At 44.0% G+C, this 24,462-nt stretch overlaps 1 protein-coding gene across 12 annotated transcripts; it reads left to right on the forward strand.

Annotated features, from left to right (window-relative positions):
* On the forward strand, positions 1-24,085 carry SGO1 (shugoshin 1). Of its 12 annotated transcripts, none has more exons than XM_006120175.5 (11): positions 1-316; positions 4,881-4,950; positions 8,092-8,236; positions 8,319-8,515; positions 10,972-11,076; positions 13,796-13,863; positions 14,999-15,162; positions 19,099-19,947; positions 21,588-21,764; positions 22,062-22,242; positions 23,330-24,085. In XM_006120175.5, exons 1-11 carry the CDS (start codon positions 225-227, stop codon positions 23,469-23,471), a joined length of 2,190 nt encoding a protein of 729 aa, XP_006120237.1. In that variant the 5' UTR covers positions 1-224; the 3' UTR covers positions 23,472-24,085. The 12 variants fall into 12 exon arrangements, with proteins under 12 accessions (XP_006120237.1, XP_075778192.1, XP_075778200.1 ...); XM_075922077.2 differs by having other exon boundaries at positions 3-316; positions 8,095-8,236; positions 22,059-22,242; XM_006120174.5 differs by having other exon boundaries at positions 4-316; positions 22,059-22,242.
* Positions 24,086-24,462: the final 377 nt, after the last annotated feature.

The following is a 24,462-nucleotide window of genomic DNA, read 5'->3' on the forward strand; positions in this document are numbered from 1 at the left end:
GTGCCAGGGCCGTGGCGCACGGAACGCACGGGCGTGGCGCCGACGCAGCTGCTCGTGCGCGCGTCCGCCGCTCCCAGGAGGCCGCGCTTAGCGGTGGGGGCGAGCAAACGACAGGCGACGGCGGCGGAGCAGAAGGCCCCGGATGATAACAGCAACATTGGCACATTCGTTGCGCTCGTTTCGCGCGGTGACGTGACACAAGCGTGTCGCGTGACGTCCGGCCAATGGGCGGAGGAAGCGGCGAATTTCGAACTGGGAAGATTCCGGAAGCGAGGAGGCAGCTAACGGTCCGCGCGCCGGAGCCCGTTGAGCTCAGGTTCGGAAAGCAACCAGAGCGCCCGCCGGCAGGAGAGCACGACGCGGCGGCCGCTGCTGCACGGGTGCGGGCCGGGGGCCGGGGCGCCGCTGCGCGGGCCTCAAGGCTGGGGCGCCCGGATTGCGGGGCCAGCGCAGGTGGGTGGGGCCCGATAGGGAGGGACGGGACCGGGGTGTCGCTTCTTGTAACCCCTCGGGCGGGCCGCGTAACAGCGAGTTGGCGGCGCGTGTTAAACGGGGCCCTGGCCTTTGCAGCCCCCCCCCCCCACCCGGCGTGTCCCGCCCAATCTCCTGGCTCGGGGAGCACCGGCTCCGTGCCCGGCACTGCGGGCGACACCACCGGTCTCTTCCGCAGCTGCCTTTCTGCGCGCGGCCCTTGGATGCAGGGCGCGGCTTCAGGGGGCCGCAGGCGCCTTTCTAGCTCTGTGGGGTGGCTCGGTGGCGCTGACTTAGCCCAGGCGCCCTTTTCCTCACACACATCGAGCTGGGCAGGGGTCGAGGCACCCTCCTAGGCAGTGGTGAAAGTGACTTAAAATTTCTTCCGGGTACTGCCTGCTGGCTCTTGCTGGAGCTACTTCCCCGAAGCGCACTTGCTTACTTTCACCCCTGCTTCTGGGGCAGAGGCTGAGCCTGAGTGGTCTCTGGCTCATATCTAAGCCCTGGCATTTGGCAGTGTGGCTGCAGGTCAAGTGACAGACTAGAGTCTGTAGTGCTGGATGTGTTAACAGAGTTGTGAGAACCAGGTCCAGCAGTTGTGAACCCAAGTGTGCAATGCAATGTGAATACTCAAGCATGGGCTTGGAAACAAAGCCTGGGTCCCACAGATGGGGTTTATGATGCAGTTTAGTCAGACCATTTGGAGAAAATCAACTAAAGCTGGCAGCTGCTCTTCTGGCCTCCGTCTCCGCAGTACATTGTAGGGGTGTTAAATATCATTTAATTGAATAGTTGAGTAACCTCATTAATTCTTATTGGCTAGTCAACTATTCTATAGTCTCCGAGGCGGGGCTGTCATCAGTGTGGGGTGCCAGGCGGGAGCTAGTCTGCAATGAGAGCCAGTTTAAAAACCAGCTCCCCTTATGGACTGGATGCCTGTCACCTTGTGCTGCTGCCCCTGATAAAGGGAGGGGAGGAGTCTGACCTCCCGGATCCAGCACCAACTGGAACTGAGCTGGGCTGTCTGCCCATCTGGCTCCTAATACACTTTAAATGCAAAGCTGCCACAGGGGTAGGTCCCAGACTTATCGCAAGCCAGGACTGAGCTGGGCTGCTGGCCAACCTGCTAAAACATTTATTGGTGAAGGGTGGGGAGGAGGGATGTGTATAGTCTATAGCATTAACCTATAAGCTTTTGCTTATTAGTTAATCCGTTAATCAACTACACTATTACATCCCTACTGTATTGCTCTCTCATACATAAAGGGAAACTATTAATGATTTTTAATTGACTAATCTTTGAAGAAATCAATTTTCTGATCTTGCCTTTCTAATATGTTCTTTTTTTTCTTTTCTTTTCTTTTTTTTTTTTTTTTAAAGGAAAGCAAGGCTTTTCTCTCTTCCAGGACCGCCATCAATTATGTTCTACTTCACAAATCATAACTGCACCCCCCTTTTTTTGAGCACACAGCTGTATACTGGTCTTCCAGTTTTGTAGATTTTTTTTCAGTTGTACCCTATGAGGGTACATCAGTGGGGAGAACAAAAAACAACCTGCTACAGCAGTGAGTCTCAAAGCCTGGGTGTACAGGCTTGGGCTTGCACTCTAGCACTAAAACAACAATATAAAATAGCTCTGGCATAGATGCGCTTCCATTGCTGGGTTTCAGAGGCCAAGCAAGAATGTCTACACTGTTATCTTTAGTACCATAGCTTGAGCCAAAGTCTGTGGACTGAGGCTGACAGCCAACAAGGTGGTGTCGTGTCTCCCCTCCCCTCTCCGCCCCCTTCCCCCCCATATATACATATATCTAAGGTACTCATGAACGTTTACAAACAATGCAATTAAACAACCCCTTAGCCTAATGGTCCCCAAATTTTTTACATTGTGCTCTCTTTCCCTCCCCACCTTACCCCAAAATGTGATCTGTCTGTACCCCAGCAGCTGCAGTCTACCACTCAGGCTGAAAGCAGGGCTGTCAATCTCAGGCTGAGGGCTGCAGTCAAGTCCAGGACTGAAGCTGTGCTTGGGGTTTGAGACTGAGGTTGGGGCAGGAGCTGGGCTGCAGTCATGCAGTTGAATGTGGAGCCTAGGCCCAGAGGCTGGGGGTGAAATTGAGAGCAGAGTCGGAGATGAGGTAATCTGTAGGAGTAGGCTCTGTCAGTGACTGTTGGTGTTAGAGTCTGGCATCCCCAATTGGGTTCCATTCACCTTGAAGGCTTGGAGGTTGGCCTGGGCCTTACACCTACCTTCATCCCTGGACATTCCTCTCTGCCCCACTGTTGGGGGATCACTGCCTTAGCCTGGGTCCCATAAGCCTTATTTGCTTACCTGGACCCTGCTGCAGGTGTTTAGTTGTAGTATAGATATAACTTTAGAGCCTGCAGAAAAGCACTTTTTGGCCAAATAGTTTATTTGCTGGAAAATATTGTTTTAGTTGCCCCCGTACTGTCCATTAATGTGATACTAATAGTCTGGGCCCCCAATTATTTTATTGGGGAATGGGGAGGGTTTTGAATCCTAAGAGGACTCTGGCACAATTCATAAAACAGCCAAATGAGAAAATGCTGACTCCTATCATGTTTAGCCCCATGGTTAGGGAAACATCCAGCATGTGGGAGATAAAGGTTTGTTCTCCCCTTTGCCTAATGCAAAGCAGGGACGTGAACATGGGTCTCACAACTTTAAGGTGTTCTATCCGCAAGGCTGTCATCATACAGTCTGCCCCCAACACAATTGGTTCCGGGGATAGCGTCGCAAATCAGGGGTGTCGTAACTCGAGTCCGCATTTACGACAGGCGTCTTATGCCGTCGTAAATGCGGGGCCAAGGATGTAAGTCGGGGGATTTCAGCCCCTTCTGCACTTACGGAAAAGGTCGTAAATCGGGCGATTGCAAAGTGGGGACCTCCTGTATTCTGATTCAATGACTAGCAGTCCTATGGCATCTTAGAACTAACAAATTATTAGATCATGAGCTTTTATGGGTAAACCCCACTTCATCAGATGAGTTGGAGTGGAAATTATGGAATCCAGGGTATATATAACAGCAAAAGAAGTTACCTGTCAATTGTAGGACCAATGTTAATTAAGTTACGTCAGGCTGGATGTGTCTCATTCATAGCATGTGATGTAGAAATGTAAATAACAAAAGCAGGGAAGTTACCTTTGTAGTGCACTAACCAGTTAAAGTCTTCATTCAAGCCTAAGTTGACCTTGTAAATGAACTCCAGTTCAGATGTCTTCCTCTGACATCAAGGGTGGGGAGGAGGTAATTCTTTTGTAGAAAGAATGGCTATTTTTAAGTCCATTATTGAACAGGGAAGTTAAAATGTTCCCCTGCAGGCTTATGTGTGTTACCATTCCTGATGTCTGATTTGTGTCCGTTTATCCTTTGGTACAGAGACTGTCCTGTTTCGTGAATATACATGGCAGCGAGGCACTTCTGGAACTTAATGGCATATATCACGTTAGTGGATGTGCAGATGTATGAGCCCCTGATGTGGTTTATGTGATTAGGTCCAGTGATGGTGTCACTTGTGTAGATATGATGACAGAGTTGGCAATGGGGTTTGTTGCATAGGTAGGTTCCTGGGTGAGTATCTGTAGTGTGATGTGTGGCTGCTGGTAAGTATTTGCTTCAGGTTGGGAGCTGTCTGTAGGCAAGTACTGGCTTGTCTCCAAGGTGTGTGTGTGTGTGTTTTCCAGACTAGGTGGTAGATTGTCAATGATGCATTACAGGGGTTTAGGCTGGGGACTGTAGGTGATGACCACTGGGGTGGTTGGAAAAGGTGCACACCTTGAGAAACTCCTCCTCCAGAAAGCTGCAAGCTGGAACTTTTTTTTCCTAGACTGGAAAATTAGAATATGGGAGGTGGACGTGCCAATAGTGATCGTTGGTGACCCAGCCTACTCTTTGCTTCCGTGGCTCATGAAGATGTACCGGGCAGCCTGGATCACAGTAAAGAACAGTTCAACAGGATAAGCAAGTGTAGAGTGGTGGTTGAATGTGCTTTTGGGTGTTTAAAGGGAAGGTTTAGGAGTCTATTGACTAGGTTAGAACTCAGTCCCCATCATATTGTATATATAGATGGGATTATTTTGTCCAAGGTGCATTATTTTACATTTATCAACATTAAATTTCATTTGCCATTTTGTTCCCCAGTCACTTAGTTTGGTGGGATCTTTTTGAAATTCTTCACAGTCTACTTTGGTCTTAACTATTTTGAGCAATTTGGTATCCTCTGCAAATTTTGCCACCTCACTGTATACCCCTTTCTCCAGATCATTTATCAATAAGTTGAATAGGATGGGTCCCAGGACAGACCCTTGGGGGTCCTCACTAGTTACCTCTCTCCACTCGGAAAACTTACCATTATTCCTACCCTTTGTTTCCTGTCTCTTAACCAGTTATCAGTGCACAAAAGGACCTTCCCTCTTATCCCATGACAACAGCCTTTTGCCTCCTGAGGGTCTGCAGGTGTGTATGAGGCTACCCCTGAGTCCCCCCCCCCCCCCCCCCGTGTCCTGAGGCCCCTGGGGTTGGAGGTTATGGAACAGGGTAAAGAGGGAAAGTTGTTCTGCACAGGGGTGGGAGGGTTCCTGTCCAGACATGCTGCCAAGCACTCCATCATAGCCATCAGGAACGAAAAGACATTTTCCTGTGTTTTGCTTGCAATTAATTCCCTGCACACTCTCTTTTCCTGCTGCTCTGCTTGCATCTCCTCCAGGAATATATTCCTCCACTCCATTTGCTCCTTAAACATGTCTTCCCTTGTCTGTTTTCACCTGCGGATTTGTGCAAGCTGGACAGCTGCTGAAGCTGGGGAGTACGCAACAAGCTCCCTGCTGTAACTAAAAGTTACAAGGGCACACAATATAGTAAAACTCCGATGGTCCGGCATCTGACGGTCCGGCACTCCTGATGGTCCGGCACCATCAGGAACCCAAAAGTGCTCCGGGCAGCCGGACCATTGGAGCTGCTCTGCCCCCAGCTTCCCCGATTCAGCCACTGCTAAAACTGACCAGTGCTGAATCCAGGAAGCAGGAGGCAGAACAGCTGGAGTGCTGCCGAGTAGGTCCAGTAGCGCTGCCCTTCGGGGCTGCGGGACCAACCCAGCAGCACCCCAGCTGTCCCGGATTCAGCCGCTGCTGAAATTGACCAGCGGCTGACTCCAGGAAGCCCGAGACAGAGCTGCTCTGCCCCAGCTTCCTGGAATCAGCTGCTGGTCAGTTTCAGCAGCAGCTGACTTGGGTACACCTGGGACAGATCAGCTGGGGTGCTGCTGGGTTGGTCCCCGCAGCGCCATGGTTTGGCGCTACCAGACCAACCCAGCAGCGCCCCAGCTGCTCTGTCCCAGGCGTCCTGATTCAGCCGCTGCTGAAACGGACCAGGGCTGACTCCAGGAAGCCCGGGGCAGAGCAGCTCTGCCTCTGGCTTTCTGGAGTCAGCCGCTGATCAGTTTCTGCAGCGGCTGATTTGGGGACACCTGGGGCAGAGAAGCTGGGGTGCTGTCGGGTTGGTCCAGTAGCGCCGAGGAGTGGCACTGCGGGACCAACCCGTCAGCACCCCAGCTGCTCTGACCCAGGCGTCCCCAAGAGCAGCTGGGGTGCTGATGGGTTGGTCTCGCGGCGCGGTCTGTGCTGCAGGCGTCCCCGATTCAGCCGCTGCTGAAACTGACTAGCAGCGGCTGAATCAGGGACTACTGGGGCAGAGCTGGACTATCAGAAGGTAGGGCTATGAGGGGGTCTGGGGTAGCATCCCCCCACCCCAGACCCATCATAGCCCCCCCTTCTGATAGTCTGGCATATCTGATAATCCGGCACCCCCTGGGTCCTAAAGGTGCCGGATTATCGGAAGTTTACTGTACTTTGTGGGGTCTAAAACCTAATTTGTTAACATACAATGAAGGTCACTATAGACCAGTGTTTCTTAAACTTTTTAAGACCAAGGAACACCAAACAATATTTTTTTATGAGGAACACCAAGGATTTTTCGTTGGGGGGGGGGGGAGGTCAGGAGGGAAAATGGGTCGGGGGGGGAAAAGGGTCGGGGAACGTTTTGTTTGTTTTTTTGGGGTGTGTTTTCCCCCCTTCAATAAAAGGTAGCCTGCCCCTTTAAGGGTGGCCATTTTGAATTCTCTTCTCCATGGCACACCTCCGACTGCCGTGGAACACAGTTTAAAAAACACTGCTATAGACAATGGAGATGTGTTCTGTGCAAGGCCAAAGCTATGCTTTAAAGTGGTCACTTTAAGAATGATCATTCCTGTGGCAACATAAGGTTAGGAATGTTAACTATCGGTTATTTTACTAGTTGAGTAGTCAATGGAATTTCCAATGCACTTCCGCATTTCTTGTACATTTCAAAGGAGGAATGCGGAACTCCACATCCAGCCCGGGGGGCCAGCGGGAAGTCCTGTTGACTCCGGGCTGCACTCGGGTGTGCCAGCTTTGAAATGTACAAGAGTCCCCAGCTGATCCTGGGTTCCGCAGAAATTCTGTGCGGAGCCCAGGGTCAGCTGGGGGAGTATCCAGATGACTCCGGACTCCATGTGGCGCTGCCACTTTGAATGCCAAGGTAGCTTTTCAAAGGGGCAGCACAGCACAGCTGAGCCTGGGATCAGCTGTGCAGTGCTGCCGCTTTGAAGTACCCCTTCTTGCTCCCCCCACCCCTTGCTGCCTCTATCAAATAGAGGCAGCAAGGGGAGGGGAAATCGACTAGTCGACTGACTACTTGATAAGCATTTGCTTATCAGATAGTCGACTAGTCCTTAACATCCTTACATAGGGTGTGTCTACACTGCACCGTTATTTCGGGATAACTAGTACTATTTTGAAATAACAATGCGAGTGTCTACCCAGCTATTCTGTTGTTTTAAGTTGCTTATTTTGAAATAGCACGTCTATACTGCAGGGAAGTTTTAAAATTAGCCCAAGGCAGGCTTCCTTAATGTAGACATGCTATCTTGATTTAGAGCCCCAGGAGGCACTGAGAAGGAATAACTTAGAATGGCCCAGGTGAGAGGCCATTTCGAAATAGCAGCAGTGGAGCGTTTACCCACACCTTATTTTGAAATAGCTATTTCGAAATAGGCGTTATTCCTCATAGAATGAGGTTTACAGATTTTGGAATAAGCCATCCATTATTTCGAAACTATTTGAAATAACGGAATGGCTGGATAGACGCTTACATGGTTATTTCGAAATAGTGCTGGTTATCCCAAACTAACAGTGCAATGCAGACACACCCTATGTTGCCACAGGACTTCTTGTTTTTAAAGTTACAGACTAACATGGCTACTTCCCCGGTGAGATTTTTGTAGGAGTATTAGGCACAATATTTTCAGGGGGAAAGTTCCAGTTCAGTCGAGCAACTGATAGTGAGGTTATAAGTCACTGTTTTCAAGCGTCTTCTACAGTTTAACTATTTTTAGATCTTAATAAAAGTGCAAAATCCCACAGCTTATAAATATAGCTGTGTCTGTATTGAGTAATTATCTGAACTCATTGTGATTCAGCTAGGATGAACTTTTTCATAGTGCAGGAAGTCATGTAAACTAGTGCTTGCAAGTATATTCTACAATGTTTTAATCAGTTATTTGCATTTATATTTTCTTAGAAGATGGGTGGAGAAAAATGCTTGAAAAGGCCATTTAAGGACAGTCTGGAGGATATAAAAGAACGAATGAAAGAGAAAAGAAATCAAAAATGGGCCAAGTTGGGTAAAACAAACCAGGTCTTGACTACAAAATGCAAAATAGCAAGTAAGATGCTTTACTATTTTGTTCCACAATTTTTCCGTAAGCTTGTTTTTATCACTTTTAAGTATTATTTATTTTCTTACAGCAAATAGTTCTACACAACTGAAAAGCTTTCAAGCAAACAATCGAGCACTAGCTCTGGCTTTACAAGAGGAAAAGGCCAAAATGAAAGAAGCCCAAGATATTATTCTGCATTTAAAGAGAGAGTATCAGTCTCTGAAGTTTCAGATATTTGTTTTACAAAGAAAACTTAACTTACATCAACCAAAAGAACCTGTTGAGGTATTTTCATTACAGTAACATCTTTCTGTTCTAGTACAAAATAGGTTGAAATTTGAAAGGCTTTCCAGTGCCTAAATCTTTGCACAAATAGCTCCATTGATAACAGTAGGTCTATTGAAAATAGATACAGTTAAACATGCCTAAATCTTTTCAAGATTGGGTTAAAAATTCCAATAATTGACCGTAACAGTCCTAGAACTGATTGTAAGAGGTGTGCAGCAACCACAAATTTAATTGAAATCCATGAGAGAGAAGGGGTGCTCAGCAGCTCTCAAAATCAAATGTTTCATCTAGCTCTTACTGGGAGATTTTTAGTAGTGAAGGATTTACTGGTATATCTTTAAACTGCACCCTTCTATTGCTGTTTTCCCCTGTTCTTCCCAGCCTGAAACTATGCCTAGGTTAAAACATGATTTTGAATTTCCTCAAGTGAATTTGCTGGATGCTGAAAATGTCTTTCCTGTTCATATGTACTTATTTTACAAAACCTTTTTTTTTTTTTTTTTCCTGCAACCAGAAATAGTGTTTTTCAACATCATGAGCTGAATTAGTGATTAATTTAAATATTTCATTTGATCATGCAACTATATCTCTAATCTATATTTGTGTCAATCAGTACTTCAGTTTTCATTAGAAAAGCTGAAAATAAATCATGTATGCATAGAAATGAAATGCAATACCTAGAGGTGAATTGTGCCCAAAGACTTCAGTTAAATAAATGCATAAGTGCAGTTCCAACAGATTTTAAGAGCCTGGTTCCAAATTATGTACATTTGATACTTTAACACTACCCATTTATGGTTACTTGGCTAACTTTCAATCCATGAGCTGTTATTACACATCTTATTCAATTTGAATGAGTTATCAAAAACTATTGTTAAGGTAAAGATTTTGTCACTGTTATTTTTAGTAAAAGCCATGAATAAGTTGTAGGCAGCAAACAAAAATTCATGGAAGTCAGTGACTTTTACTAAAAATAACCCCGGGGGGAGGAGTTGACCGTTCCAACCACAGCAGCTGATTGCTGAAGCTGAAGAAGTCACTGAGATTCCTTAGAAAAGGAATTTGTGACCTCCATGACAAATCATGTCCTTGGCTAAAAAGTTCAATTGGAAAACATCTTTTCCTTGAATACAAAAAGTTTTCAAATGTGGTCCAGATTCAATGAACTTTCATTACAGTGCAACCCAGTGCAGCACTTTGCTGTTATCCCTAGCTTTTAGGGTCTCTGGCAGTCCTGTCATGTGGACTGCCCCGGCGGGTTTCTAGACAGTCCACAGCTGTAGGGTCAGCCTGGCCATGCAGATTGTCCAAGATTCCTGGATCTAACAACTTCCAGGATCCATGACTCCAAGGGACTGTGTGAGCTGCGCAACAGTCAGGGATCTTAAATTCCCAGAGTCCAAAGCTTTAGGGCAGCTTGCCATGTTGAGATTTCAAGGGAGCCTGTGATGGAGCCTGGAAGTCCTGGGACTGGCTTCCAGAATCCACAGCTCTGGAACTGTTGTAGCATGTGGACTGGCAACCATACCGCTTACAGATTGTGTAGCTGGCCCAGGAACCTGGAAGCCCTGAACTTCATGGGAAAGCTGTCCAGGAGCAATAGAACCTGAGAGATGTTGACTGACAATGTTGTCAGTTTTACAGTACTATTCAAGTGAAAATGATGAGAATCATGTCAATTTCAGGTGGCATCTCCTGAGTTTCAGATTACATATTGCTTCAGAACCACCATACATATCAGGGTTTCTACAACGATTTGGTTTTTAAAATTTCTGGTTTGTGGACATTTTTAAAAAAACTATTCAATGCACACTGGAATATTTTTTTAATGTCTACATTTCTCCTAAACCAGAAATTTTCTGGTCAGCCTACAATCATTGTTATAATGGTTTGAGGTATTTCCTAGTTTTTTAAATACCTGTATTGTTCTATTTAACATTTTTAAAAGACATCCAGCATTTCAGCTAAATCTTCTGTTTTTTATTCCTCATCCTTTTCTATTTCTCCTTGCCATTTTTAATACTGTTCAACCTCATACCTATTTATTAAAGTCTTTTTTACTCATCTTAGCACCAGCATTAATAGAATTGATTAGACATTTCCCTCACCACCACCAACTTTGAAAAATGTTTGATTTTTGGAATTTTCAAATTTTCACTGAAAACCCAAATATTATGAAATTAATGTTGTTTTCATGAAAAAAAAATGAGTTTTAGAAAAAAAATCTGTTGAAACAACTTCAGACAACTAAGTACTAATTCTAATTTTTGCTGCCCTTTACTTTTCTTCTGCAAGTTGTAACTGATTCTCTTCTGGTTAGTTATTTTTCTTTGTATAGTAGAATACATGTGGTAAACTTAAATAGAGAAGTAACCTAATAGCACAAGAGAAAGTTCTGCATTGCTTATTTTAAACAATTACAATAAGATTGATTTTTTTTTTCCTTCCACTAGACCAGATTGTCAGTCTTGAGCAAGATTATCTCTAAAGTGGCTCAAAACCTACTTACTACAGCTGATCTTCTTGGTCCAGCTCAGGATTTGTGTTCCACTGATCTTGTAAGTCCATCCTGTTTTTTCTTGGATTTGCATGTGTTTTTTGTGGATTTTAGTATTTTGGTTCTTGGATGAGATTTTCAAACATGACTTGGCATAAGTCCCATTAGCTTTCAGTATGATCTGTGTTCCTAAGTCGCTGCTTACAAAAATCCCACTTCTTATCATTCATTCAACATCCACAGGATGATGCAGCATCAAGGACATTCCCTATTCTGGCGCTCGGAATGCAGAAGGTGGCGGCCCACAAGAGACTTTAAAAATTCCTTGCCTTTATAGGCTTCTGCTTAAAAACTTCCAAGGTCACTTAGGTAGTATGCTGCCACCACACATTGGGGGGAAAAACCCTTTTCAAACCCAGAAAGATTCACTTGGGAACTTCTTCCAGGGGCTTACTCCAAACTTTTTTACCACAAGAGATCTTGGGGAAAAAAAACCCAAAAAATTGTAATCTCTGATAGGTGACTGTAGCTAATTTGAGCTCATTTTGTGCCTTTGCCTTTCTAATCTTGCACCTGTATACCTGTATTGTTTGCCCTTGCCTTATTCATCCTTTGGTTGTGTCTAGACTACAGGGTTTGTCGACAAAAGTACACTTTTGTATCCCTGCATCTACACTGTCGTTGAGTTCTGTCGACATAACATCGACAGAACTCAGCAGTTTTGTCTGGCTGTAAACCTCATTCTATGAGGAATAATGCTTTTTGTCGACAGTTCTGTTGACAGAAGGCATTATTGCATCTACACTGTGCTTTACGTCTACACTGTCATGTCAACAAAGCGGCTTGCTTTGTCAACCGAACTGGATGTAGTCTAGATGCTCTTTGTCAACAGTATCTTAGTTTTGCTTCCCATGGTACCTTAGCCTACCAGCTCTCTAAGTTTACTAAAATCTGCCTTCCTGAAATCCATTGTCTATTTTGCTGTTCTCCCTTCTACCATTCCTTAGAATCATGAACTCAAGATCACTGTCACCCAAGCTGCTTTCCATTTGCTGTGGTCAAGTTTCCTATGGTCCCATTAAAATTGTTTATAGCCTCCAGTCCTGGCTCTGTGTTCTGTGCTGTTATTTAGCTCTAACTTACCCCTACATGCTTTCTAAGAGCCCAGTAAGCAGTGGAAGTGTCGGTAATGGTGCTAGACAATATTGGCCTCCCCTTGGTTTGGCAAATTCTCTGATTTGGCACTGGTCAGGTCCCCAGGGTGCCAAACGGGAGAGGTTCAACCTTTACAAACATCCTAAATGCATGACCTGTTTGAAAATACAGGGAGTCCCCGGGTTACGTACAAGATAGGGACTGTAAGTTTGTTCTTAAGTTGAATCTGTATGTAAGTCAGAACTGGCGTCCAGATTCAGCTGCTGCTGAAACTGACCAGCGGCTGACTACAGGAAGCCCGAGGCAGAGTTCCTCTGCCCCGGGCTTCCTGGAATCAGCTGCTGATCAGTTTCAACAGGCTGAATCTGGACGCCACTTCCGACTTACATACAGATTCAACTTAAGATCCCCAGGCGTCCCCAAGTCAGCTGCTGCTGAAACTGATCAGTGGCTGATTCCAGGAAGCCCAGGGCAGAGCAACTCTGCCTCGGGCTTCCTGTAGTCAGCCGCTGGTCAGTTTCAGCAACGGCTGACTTGGGGACGCCTGGGGCAGAGCAGCTGGGATGCTGCTGGGTTGGTCCAGTAGCGCCCAGAGCGGCGCTGCGGGACCAACCAGCAGCGCCCCAGCTGCTCTACCACAGGCATCCGGAGAAAAGCCTGGTCTGGGGGGGGGGGAAGGGGGCGCACTAGCTGTACCCTCCCCCCCCCCCCCCCCCCCCCCCAGAGGACCAGGGAGACGTGGGTGGCGGGACTGAGACGCGCCGCAGTCCCGCCACCCGTGTCCTCCGCGGCTTTGCTCCGCGTCTCCCTGGTCTGCCGGGGGGGGTACCCCCCCCCCCAGCAGACCAGGGAGACGCGGAGCAGCTTTTCTCGCCCCGGAGGACGCGGGCGGCGGGACCGCGGAGCATCTGGGTGTCCCGCCGCTCCCGTCCTCCGGGGCGAGAAAAGCCCTGTTCGTAACTGCGGATCCGACATAAGTCGGATCCGCGTAACTCGAGGACTGCCTGTAATCTAGTATCACATTTGGTCCATCATGCTTGTAGCTTTCTTGTTGTCCAAAAGCTGGAAGGAAAAACATTGAAATTAGTCATAATTTGTTCTAGTTACTTAATTACTAACATACTAAACTAGTTGTTGTTTAAAAATATACACTTCTGGGCTTATGACTTGGATAACATGCTTTAACAAAAGGGGTTTGGCACAATATTAAACTGCATTTTTAACCAAAAAGCAAACTCTGTCTTAAAAGAACACCATCAACATAATTTTTCAGAATTAATTTTGATATTCCATTCTTTTAAATCATAGATCCTGATTATTTTTTTTTCAGTTTGAATGAAAAAACTAGAGGCTTCTGTTTGAAATCTCAGGTATTTTTTAAAATTGAGAAACAGTGAAATTATCCATCCACAAGAAAATGTCAAACATGCAAAGTAAACAAACTTGAAAATGTTATGCTGATTTCTGTCAATTATAGTAATGTGTGTGACATAACTATGTACAAATTTTTAGGACAGAAATAGTTTTTCAAGATCATGGTGTTCCTGTTAGTGGTAGCTCTGATAGAGTTTTGTAACAATCTATACATTACCACTTTATCATAGTAAAATTTGTTCCGTCCATAGAACAAGACGATGTGTTCCTCAGTTCTTGAAGATGATGGCTCCACTATTTTAAGACAAGCTAGTTCTCTGTAAGTGCTTTTTATGCATTAATTTATATCTTAATAAAGCCTGCTATAGTAATTTAATAATTATCCTTCTGTTTCATTATGAAATAATGGTGAGGAATAGGCAGTGATGTTTGACAAAATGTATCTTATTGCCATTAATGTCTATTTTGAAGCAAAATTATCTGCCCTAAATTTTCCCATCCCCACACCAAAAAATCCAGGTCCAAGGAAAACTACTTCTGGAACAACTGGAAGCGTTTGCTCTGCTCTGCACTTAGCTCTTGGGAGAACTGCTTCTAAATACATTCAATATCTGCAGGCCGTGAGCGTCACATGAGCTCAGAAATTCTACTGGAATCCCTACATTGCAGTATAATATGATACTGCTGGAATAGTTCATAATTACATCTTCAGTATTATATTTAAACAGATATCCTTTTTTCCACCCAAAAAAGTTTTAATTTAAGAATTTGTTTGGTAGACATATTTTTGTGCAGATGCAGTATTCTGGTTTTCAAGAGCAACCTGAAATGTTTACAAATAGAGTAGCTTCATTCTAATATCTAATTTCTGTACCTATCGATACATTAGCAGTCGGACTCCAGTTACCGCTCTTCCAGCAACTTTTCTACAGATAAATTTTGCTATTGTTACTCATTGTAAGAAACTGATCACTTTCATAAGTAGATAAATTTTCATATTGGTGGTAGAATACGATGGTAGAAATGAACTTAAAACTTTCAAGTTAAAGAATATGCAAGAGTTTAATTTAAATACAAAGAGTGGGTGGTGTTTCATACAGTATTTCTGTGGGAAATAATTTTTCAGATTATTACAAAATAACTTTGTAATAGCAATTAAGGGGAACATGCTGCTATAAGAAACAGAAAAATTGATTACAGCCGGTCCCCGAGTTCTGAACGATCAACTTAAGACTGTTCGGAGATACGACCAAAGCTGTCGTAAATGGCGGACCCCGAGTTACGAACGCTCTCCGCGCTTACGAACAGCGCAATCGCATGTAACTCTATGGGGTCTGACTTACAAACGAACCAAGTTACGACCAGTTGTTTGGTCTGTAACCGGCTTGTAAGTCGGGAAGAGGCTGTATTTTTAAATGTATTATTAATAAATAAACTCCAATTTATGTTCCTAGGGGACTTCCTTCACCTGTTCTTGTTGCAGATTCTAGCATAGAAGGCAAAATGCTTGGGAGTGAAATAGAGAATAATGCTGACACAAATAATGCATCTTCTATGTCAGATTCCTGGCAAACTTTTGAAAACACCACTTCCGTTAAGAAAATGGCAACAAACACAGGTAACTAAACCTACATTTAGACAATGTTTCTTCCTTATAAAATTGAAGTAGTTTTGGAAGTTACTTTCATCTACGTAGTTCAGACTTTTGAAGGTGGTTCCTTAAACTGTCATCTTTCTTTTCCTGCTTGTGATTTTTCTGATTTTTCTTTAAAAAGGGTCAGATCCATACAGCTGATTTGGCAATGTTAAACTGGTATGCCATCAGGTCATATACATGGAAGCTTGGCAATTTTAAATGAAGTAAGGTCATTAGTTTTCAGTTGTCTGATCAACATTTTATAATCCCTGCAAATAGATAATAAAATGTAGCAAATTTTGAAAGGATTTTTCTGATTTAAAAAAATTCTTTCAGAGGTGATGAATATCCTAATTTAGAGCATATGCTTCTAAGGGGATAGAGGGGTAGGCCTCTCCTCACATTCTGGAACAAGGGTTATAACACTTCTATGTTCATTCTTAACAAGAGCCTTCTCTCATCCTCTCTCACAAAAACATGTTAGATCTACACAGATGCAGTGTGTTTTCTGAGAGTAAGAAGAGAAGCAATTCTTTTCTTTAAATACCTTCGTTGTAGGATTCTGACATCTAGTTTGTTTCTGTTCATACGATAAGTGATAGTATTTGGAAGTTTGAGCCAACCTAGCCCAGTAGTAGTAGCTGTAGATCCGTGTAGATCCACGTCTTGACTCGCTCACTGTGCTGATGATCAGCTGAGCCGGCACAGCGCAGCGGCCATTTTTATTTTAATGAAGCCAGGGATATTTAAATCTCCACTTCATTGACTGTCGGGTAGCCTATTTTACATGTCTCTGTCGGCAGCGGCATGTAATCTAGATGTACCCTTAGTGATAGCTAGTGAAAAGGGCTTAGAAATGAAGGTAAGTGTGAGGAATCAGCAATTTTTTTTTTTTTTTTCAACGAAGTGGAGTAGAGGAGGATCTGAAGGCGGCACCTTTTAAACAACTGAGATGTTCTGATACACTAGCTTTTACTACCCTACGGAATCATTTGAAAGAGTAAGTAGGCATACAGGTTAAGGGTTTTTTCGTTAACATATACAAACATGTTTATTAAAACATTAAAAAAGGGATAGAGAATAAGATGGAGAATATCTTAGGGTATGTCTACACTACAGCGCTAATTCGAACTAACTTAGTTCGAATTAGTTAATTCGAACTAACTTAGTTCGAATTAGTTAATTCGAACTAACTTAGTTTGAACTAACGCATCCAGACTAAAAAACTAGTTCAAATTAGCGTTTTGCTAATTTGAACTAGCATGTCCACATTAAGTGGACCCTGAACCGGGGTTAAGGATGGCCGGAAGCAGTGCCGGCAGGGCATCAGATGACGACGTAGAGCGTGGAGCTGCTGCCTCAGGCTAGCCGAGGGCTGTGCTTAAAGGGACCCGACCCCCAACCCGGACAGACAGTTCTCAGGGGTGCCCCGCTTGCAAAGCAGTCCTGGCTTGGAGTGTCCTGAGTGCCCACACTGGGCACATCACAGCACTCGGCCATCAGACCGGCTGCACTTGCCGCAGGCTGCCATCTGGGGAGAGGGGGCAATGGGGGGGCTGCAGGAGAGCTTCCACCCCCAGAAGCCCGCAGAGCCAGCCCAGTACTCCCCATCGGGGGCTCGTACCCCATTCCTCCCTCACCTCCTTCCACTTACCCCTTCCTAGCCCCCGTTTCTGATGTACAAAATAAAGAAAACGTGGTCAAAAATAGAATCTCTCTTTATTGAACAAAACTCGGAGAGACTGGGAAAAGGAGGTGGGAGAGGGGAGGGCAACTAAAATGATCAGAGGTTTGGAACAGGTGAAGAGAGGCTAAAGAGACTGGGACTTTTCAGTTTAGAAAAGAGGAGACTGAGGGGGGATAGGATAGAGGTCCATAAAAGCATGAGTGGGGTGGAGAGGGTGCATCAAGAAAAGTTCTTCATTAGTTCTCATAATAGAAGGACTAGAGGACACCAAAGGAAAGGAATGGGTAGCAGGCTTCAAACTAGTAACAGAAAGTTGTTCTTCACAAAGCAAATAGTCAACCTGTGGAACTCCTTGCTGCAGGAGGCTGTGAAGGCTAGAACTAGAACAGAGTTTAAAGAGAAGTGAGATAAAGTGATGGAGGTTGGGTCCATGGAGTGGTGTCCCTGCCCAAAGTTTGTGGAAGGCTGGAGAGGGATGGCACGAGACAAATGGCTTGGTCACTGTCTTCAGTCCATCCCTTCCAGGATCCCTAGGGTTGGCCGCTGTCGGCAGACAGACTACTGGGCTAGATGGACCTTTGGTCTGACCCAGTATGGCCATTCTAAGCTCAGGGTCGGGGGTCTCAGTGGACCCCCTTGATTTTCATGCACACCTGCTCCTGGGTGGCCAGGCTGGCAGCTCTCCTGCACTAGACGGCCACTTTCCTGTGCCTAGTGCGGAGGTCGTGGACGAGGTCCACGATGTCCGCACTAGACCAGGCGGGTGCCTGCCTCTTGCCGTCCCGGGCAAGCTCCCGGGAGCCGCCAGCCTGGTCCCGGGAAGAGGGGGAGGGCTGGGGGGCATCGGGTGGCTGGCTCGAGCCGTGCCAGGTGCAGGGTCTGCTGGCTGGGTGCTGGCAGGCTTGCACCTGACACGGGCATCGTAGCCAGCCCGTGCCCCTTTAAGGGGTCCGGGGCCGGGAGGGGGGCAATAGAGTTTCCCTGGTGTTGGCCAGAGTGGCCACCAGGGAAAGCTGGGGAGGGCTAGCCTCCCACTAGTTCGAATTAAGGGGCTACACACCCCTTAATTCGAACTAGTAAGTTCGAACTAGGCTTAGTCCTCGTAAAATGAGGTTTACCTAGTTCAAACTAAGCGCTCCGCTAGTTGGAATTAAGTTCGAACTAGCGGAGCGCTAGTGTAGCGCCTATCAAAGTTAATTCGAACTAACGTCCGTTAGTTCGAATTAACTTTGTAGTGTAGACATACCCTTATTGCCCTTATATAAATCCATGGCATCTTGAATACTGCGTACAGATGTGGTCTTCTCATCTCAAAAAAGATATACTGGCATTAGAAAAGGTTCAGAGAAGGTCAACTAAAATAATTAGAGGTTTGGAATGGGTTCCATATGAAGAGAGATTAAAAAGACTAGGACTTTTCAGCTTGGAAAAGAGGAGACTAAGGGGGGATATGATAGAGGTATATGATATTATGAGTGGTGTGGAGAAAGTGAATAAGGAAAAGTTATTTACTTCTTCCCAGAATATAAGAACTAGAGAACACCAAATGAAATTAATGGGCAGCAGGTTTAAAACAAATAAAAGGAAGTTCTTCACACAGTGCACAGTCAACCTGTGGAACTCCTTGCCTGAGGAGGTTGTGAAGGCTAGGACTATAACAGGGTTTAAAAGAGAACAAGCTACATTCATGGAGGTTAAGTCCATTCATGGCTATTAACCAGGATGGGTAAGGAATGGTGTTTCTAGCCTCTGTTTGTCAGAGGGTGGAGATGGATAGCAGGAGAGATCGCTTGGTTCACTCCCTCTGGGGCACCTGGCATTGGACATTGTCACAGACAGGATGCTGGGCTGGATGGATCTTTGGTCTGACCCAGTATGGCCATTCTTATGTTCTAACGTTTTAAATATCTAACTGACCTTACAAACAAGCAAGAGCTGCCGCCAAACCCCTCAGGAGGCAAAGTACTGAGTGTAAATTACTTGAATTGTTCAAGCACATGAAGAAAAACTAGTTTTGTCTTAGAAAAAACTTCAGTAAATTCAAATCCAGCTATGAATTACTTTCTTAAGGTTGTTCTCAAGGGATTGCTTTGGTTGTCCTTATGTCATGAGTGATGTAGAAAATTCTAAGATTGGTCATCTTTGCTAAAAGCCTGAAATTGCCAACAAAATAAACATCTCCAGGTCTAATAACATTTAATTTGACATGTATTATCTTCTTAATTCAAAAGGACAAATATCTCATTTTCATCTGGACCACCCAGAGGCCAACCTGAAAAATGTTCTATTAGATGAAGAAGATAGGCAAGTTGGTAATCTCTTACCAAAAACTGTATCTACCAGGCGTCGCTGTGCAAACATGAGCATTCATGTGAATAATCTTGACCATTCAGAAGGGGCTTATTTGACCAGAGAATTTTGTAAACAGAATGAAACTAAACTTGATGGAAATCTAGAAAGAGACAATATAGAGCCAAGTCATTCTCAGCTGAATGAAAACAAGATAAACACGGAACCAATGTTGGATCAAGCCGATATGTCGACTGAATTGAACTGCTCAGTTGCAAAACCTAAACATAAACAAATACAGTTTAAAAGCAGAGAAGACTCTCAAACAAGAAGAGAGAAAGTGAAAAAAGGAAAATTAGAAGGAAGTAAAAAGACTTCCGGAACAAGATCAAAAAGAGAGAGAAACCAGGCTGAACAATCTTCCACAGCAAAAGTGAATTTATCAATTGGCTCCAATAAAGCTTATGATTTTCAGTTTGAGGAAAATGTCCATATCACACCTTTCCGACAAAACAAGATGAATGATTGTGACCATGACATGGATGAAAAAAAGGATACATCTGAATATGAAACACAGAGCAGTGAAGACAGTGTTTCAGAAGAGAATTCTGATGATAGCCTGTATGTGCCTTATAGGAGTAAATCAAAACATAGGAAGAGTTCACAGTGTAAAAATGATGGAAGTCCCGTCCATACAAGGCCACGATCTAAAAGATCTGTGGTGTGTCAGCAACAGAAAACTAGTAATGAAAAGGAGAGTAAGAATACTACGTCAAATGAAAAATCTATCAGTAAGTGACTGACTTTTGGAAAGCATGTTGTATTTTTCACCATTTTTAACAGTGGTTTATTGCTGTTTTAGTCAGTTAAATATGCTAATTTTAAAGCATTTAAAACTATTAAGTTATTGAAATAAATTTCATATGAAGCATTTTTGTAAATGTCCCTATTTCTGCCATGGGATGAGTTGTAGTTTTAAGGTGTACTTTCCTAATTTCCTTTTAAACTGAGTTAATGCTTTTCTCAATGGCAATTTAATTCTCCGCAGACTAAATGTATTTGAAGGTGTCTTGAGGATAAAGTAAGTCCAGAAACAGACAAAGGATAAATCCAAAAGTCGCATAAATGGTTTTATAATGTACTAGGCAATAAGGATGCCTAGTACATTAAAGTCACAATACATTTTGTAGCTCCGTTAACCCATCACCTGGGTTCTAATGTTTTTTGCACACATACAGGCCTCCTCAAACTTAGTAATCCAGACTAAGTTTTGCCACTCAGGATTTATGTCAGTTAATGAATTGTACTTGCTGTTCCTTTGGGTGGATTATACTGAAGTTATTCAAAGCTAGTCTAGGAATTCTGGATTGGAGTGTGATTAGCTTGAACCAAAGAGAATAAAATATGCATGTTTAGGAAGACTAAACCTTTACCACCAGTCAAAATTTCCAGGGAGACCGTTGTCACAGTAATTCAGTGGCTCAAGAAGACATGCTGTGATCATTGAACCTCAATCATATCCAAGCACTGAGAGTTTTATACTACCCTTGGCAGCCTTTAGAGAATGAGGGCTGAGCTCACTACCTTATTCAGCAGTCGCTCCTTATGGAAATTTTGCCATGAGAGCAACTCTTATTTGAGTGTTATTTTAAAGTGCTCTAAAATCCATATGTGGACCGTGGTGATTTTACTTTAGAAGTATTGCCAAAGAAATGAGCATTAATTAAATTGAGGTCAGAAAACAATAAGCAGTCAGGGATCTCTAATCATCTTGGCCAGTGAAACTTTGTGTTATCAAAAGAAAGCAGCTGCAGGGTTGTTTGGTACAGATGTTCCTGATGCACAGCTCCTCTAATATGGGCTGCTCATAACATGAACAGCTCATAACATTTCCAGATTTTCATAACTTTTCTGGTGTAAATCTAGGGAATATGGTGGATTGCAGGAATGAGGAGCAGTGTAGGGAGGGAAGATTGGTGAATGAGGAGGAGGGAGACTGTGGCTAAGTGGGGTTGGATTGTAGGGAAGGGGATTAAGAGATTCATTTTGGGAAGTTCAGGAAAGCCACAAGATACTTCTAAGCAACCTTCACTTGCGTTAAGGATGTTTTGGGCATTTAATTTTTTTCTTTGACTCTACAATATTGTCAAACTCAAGACTGGCAAGGGGATTCCAGAATAGTGTGTATGAGTTTCAGCTACTTTTTTAAGCTTGACTAGTCTATTTAGTGTACTCTTTTACTCATTAAATTATTATAAGAGAAAATGCAAATGCATGAAAAATTAACTAATTTTATACAGAAATCATATGTAAACTTTTACATACTTTACTCATAAAAGGGGGATGTGTATTGTCAAATGTTCCATATTTAAAAAAAATTGATAAAGTGAACATCCGATTGATTCTTCTAAAAATCTGTTTAATGTTTCAGATGCTGTTGAAAATACTCCAGTGGATAGTACCATGATCAGGAAAACCAACATTCAGTCAAGCACTGTGATGAAAGTAGATGATGTAAAATCACATTCTTTACTGTGTGCTATGGATAAAGTACAAAAAGTAGATAAGAATTCTTCCTCTGGAAATACACACAGCAATTTTGCTAAAGGTAATTTTGTTTGGAGTTTTTTAGTTGCTTGCTCTTGGCCATCTCTGACTAGTGTGTGTCTCTTCTAGCACTTATAAGCTCTAGTCACGGAAAAGGCTTCTTTGTGTTAGATGCTGTAAAACAAAAACCAAAAATCCCTGGAGTTCTAAAGGTAATGCTTTTGAGCACCCTCATATCAGTTACTAGTTAGTGTTGTATGGTCAACTTCAATGTTCTATTTCAACTGATTTATTTTATAATTATATGGTAAAATGAGAAAATAAGGTAATCTAAGTATCCATTAAATTCTTTCAGCAGAGAAACCGAAGGCTTCTCAGACATCTCGTCTTCACCTGTATGATGTCACCAACATTTCATCTTCTGGTACAAAAAGTAGAACCTCACATCCATTTTTTAATATTAATGAAAAACCAGGAACTTCCAACCAGAGACGCAGGTGTACTATTAATGTGAATTATAAAGAACCAAATATCAGTGGGTCAGTATCTTAATTTATTGTCCAGTTTAATATACTAAAATATTTTGGTAGAAGGTACCTTTAGATTGGGATTTAATTTAATTAGAAATAAGAAGTTTAATGCAGGCAGTCCCCGGGTTACGTGGGTCCGACTTAAGTCGGACCCCTAGTTACGAACCGAGGGGGGGGGGGGAAGGGCTGCTAGTGCGGGGTGCCTCCTCCACTGTCGCCGCCTCTGGCGACGCGGGGGGCGCTTCCCCCCGGCAGACCAGGGAGACGTGGAGCTAGCGCCCATCCCCCTCCCCTCCAGCAGACAGGGGAGACACAGAGCGGCTTTTCTCGCCGCGGAGAATGCGGGCAGCGGGACTGCAGAGACGCGCCGTGGTCCTGCTGCCCTCATCCTCCGTGGCGAGAAAAGCCGCTCCGTGTCTCCCTGGTCTGCTGGGGGGTGGGTGGGCGCAGCTAGTGCCTACTCCCCTCCCCCCTCAAGCAGACCAGGCTTTTCTCGCTGATGCTTGGGGTAGAGCAGCTGGGGGGCTGCCGGGTTGGTCCCACAGCACCGAGGTGCGACGCTACTGGACCAACCCAGCAGCACCCCAGCTGATCTTCCCCAGGTGTCCCCAAGTCAGCCGCTGCTGAAACTGATCAGCGGCTGATTCCAGGAAGCCCGGGGCAGAGCAGCTCTGCCTCCGGCTTCCTGTAGTCAGCCGCTGATCAATTTCAGCAGCAGCTGACTTGGGGACGCCTGGGGCAGAGCAGCTGGGGTGCTGCCGGGTTGGTCCAGTAGCGCCGAGGAGCGGCGCTGCGGGACCAACCCAGCAGCCCCCCAGCTGCTCTGCCCCAGGCATGTCCGATTCAGCCGCTGCTGGTCAGTTTCAACAGCGGCTGAATTTGGACGCCAGTTCCGACCTACATACAAATTCAACTTAAGAACAAACCAACAGTCCCTATCTTGTACGTAACCCGGGGACTGCCTGTAATGTGAAATTCTGATTTTAATAGTGAATTGCTCAAGTGAATATTGTTAAATATGACGTTAGCTGAAAACTATAATTTATTATATCTAAAGCTGTGCAAGAATAATTTTTTTTCTAAATTATTTTGACAGGAAGCTCAGAAGAGGAGATCCATTTACAGATGTATGTTTTCTGAATTCTCCAATTTTCAAGCAGAAAAAAGACCTTAAACACAGTTCTGTTAAAAAGAAATCTCTGTCCAGATACAATGAGATATTTGTTGGATATCGTTAAGAAGCTCTTTTGCACCCTCTTGTGGTGTTATGAAGCAAAGAACATTTGGCTTACAAATTTGCTATGTAATTTGATTTTTACGGCACAGTGGTAATGTCTCTTAGACACTGTCCTGTGTACCAGGAAAATCTCACTGTATGTTTGCTTAGGTAGTGATATTATAGGCTACTTTAAATTTTGATTGCATGGGAATTTCTGTAGGGCTCAGATAATACATCTATATCACTAAGATCATGAAGATAACAGTGTAAAGAGTAACTGCTATAGTGCTTGTTAATTTTAAAAGCAGTCTTGCTACCCAGCAATAGTTTCTATTTAAACTCTTCGGGGAAGAATACATTCCTGAACTTCACTGTGAAGTCCATTATGTGAAGGGCTGTTGAGAATCTCTGATGTAAAAAGGCAAGCACCATGTGAATTATTTGATTGATTACTAGGTTTGTCAGTCCCTGCTTACTGTAACCCCTCAGTTGATATAGACAAATTTATAGTAAAGCATGGAATCAGATTACAATTGTAAGTCAGCAAGTTTGTACAGATGTCTTCTTACTCATCCAAAGCTGTAATCTACTACTGTTGAAATTTATAATAAAACTTTTAGATTTTATAAAGTCTTACAGAGAACTTAAATTCTTACTATGGTGGTTTCAGTCTAAGTAAGACTGTTTCCATCACAACTTACATTAGAGTTACTTAGGTTGCTCAGGGGAGTAAATACATCACTTCCCTGATCTATGTTACTTACACTGGACAGCTCTGTCAGTGTAATAAGGTCCATGGGAGAGCATCTACATAGCTTCTGCCATTCGCAGGCAGGGCCTGAAGTAGGTAAGCTGATGGAGAACTTTTTCCCGTTTGCTTAGAGCAGATATTAGAAAACTTAAGAGGTGTGGCTGCACTGTTGTATACTCTACTATAGTAATGTCCTAACTCAGAAGTGATAAAATATGTAAAAAGCTTCTTGACATTGATCTAGCTGTTGGCATTTTAA

The sequence above is a fragment of the Pelodiscus sinensis genome, chromosome 2, assembly GCF_052426305.1.
Source record: "Pelodiscus sinensis isolate ZL-2025 chromosome 2, ASM5242630v1, whole genome shotgun sequence".
Classification (NCBI taxonomy): Eukaryota; Metazoa; Chordata; order Testudines; family Trionychidae; genus Pelodiscus; species Pelodiscus sinensis.

What these genes read in the sequence shown, in the direction of transcription:
- SGO1 (XM_006120174.5), top strand. Translation starts at nt 225, where the DNA reads ATGGGCGGAGGAAGCGGCGAATTTCGAACTGGGAAGATTCCGGAAGCG. An exon ending in ATTTGTGTTCCACTGATCTT is followed by an intron (nt 11,077 to 13,795) that starts GTAAGTCCATCC and finishes TTCCGTCCATAG; the next exon opens with AACAAGACGATGTGTTCCTC. An exon ending in ACACAGCAATTTTGCTAAAG is followed by an intron (nt 21,765 to 22,058) that starts GTAATTTTGTTT and finishes AAATTCTTTCAG; the next exon opens with CAGAGAAACCGAAGGCTTCT.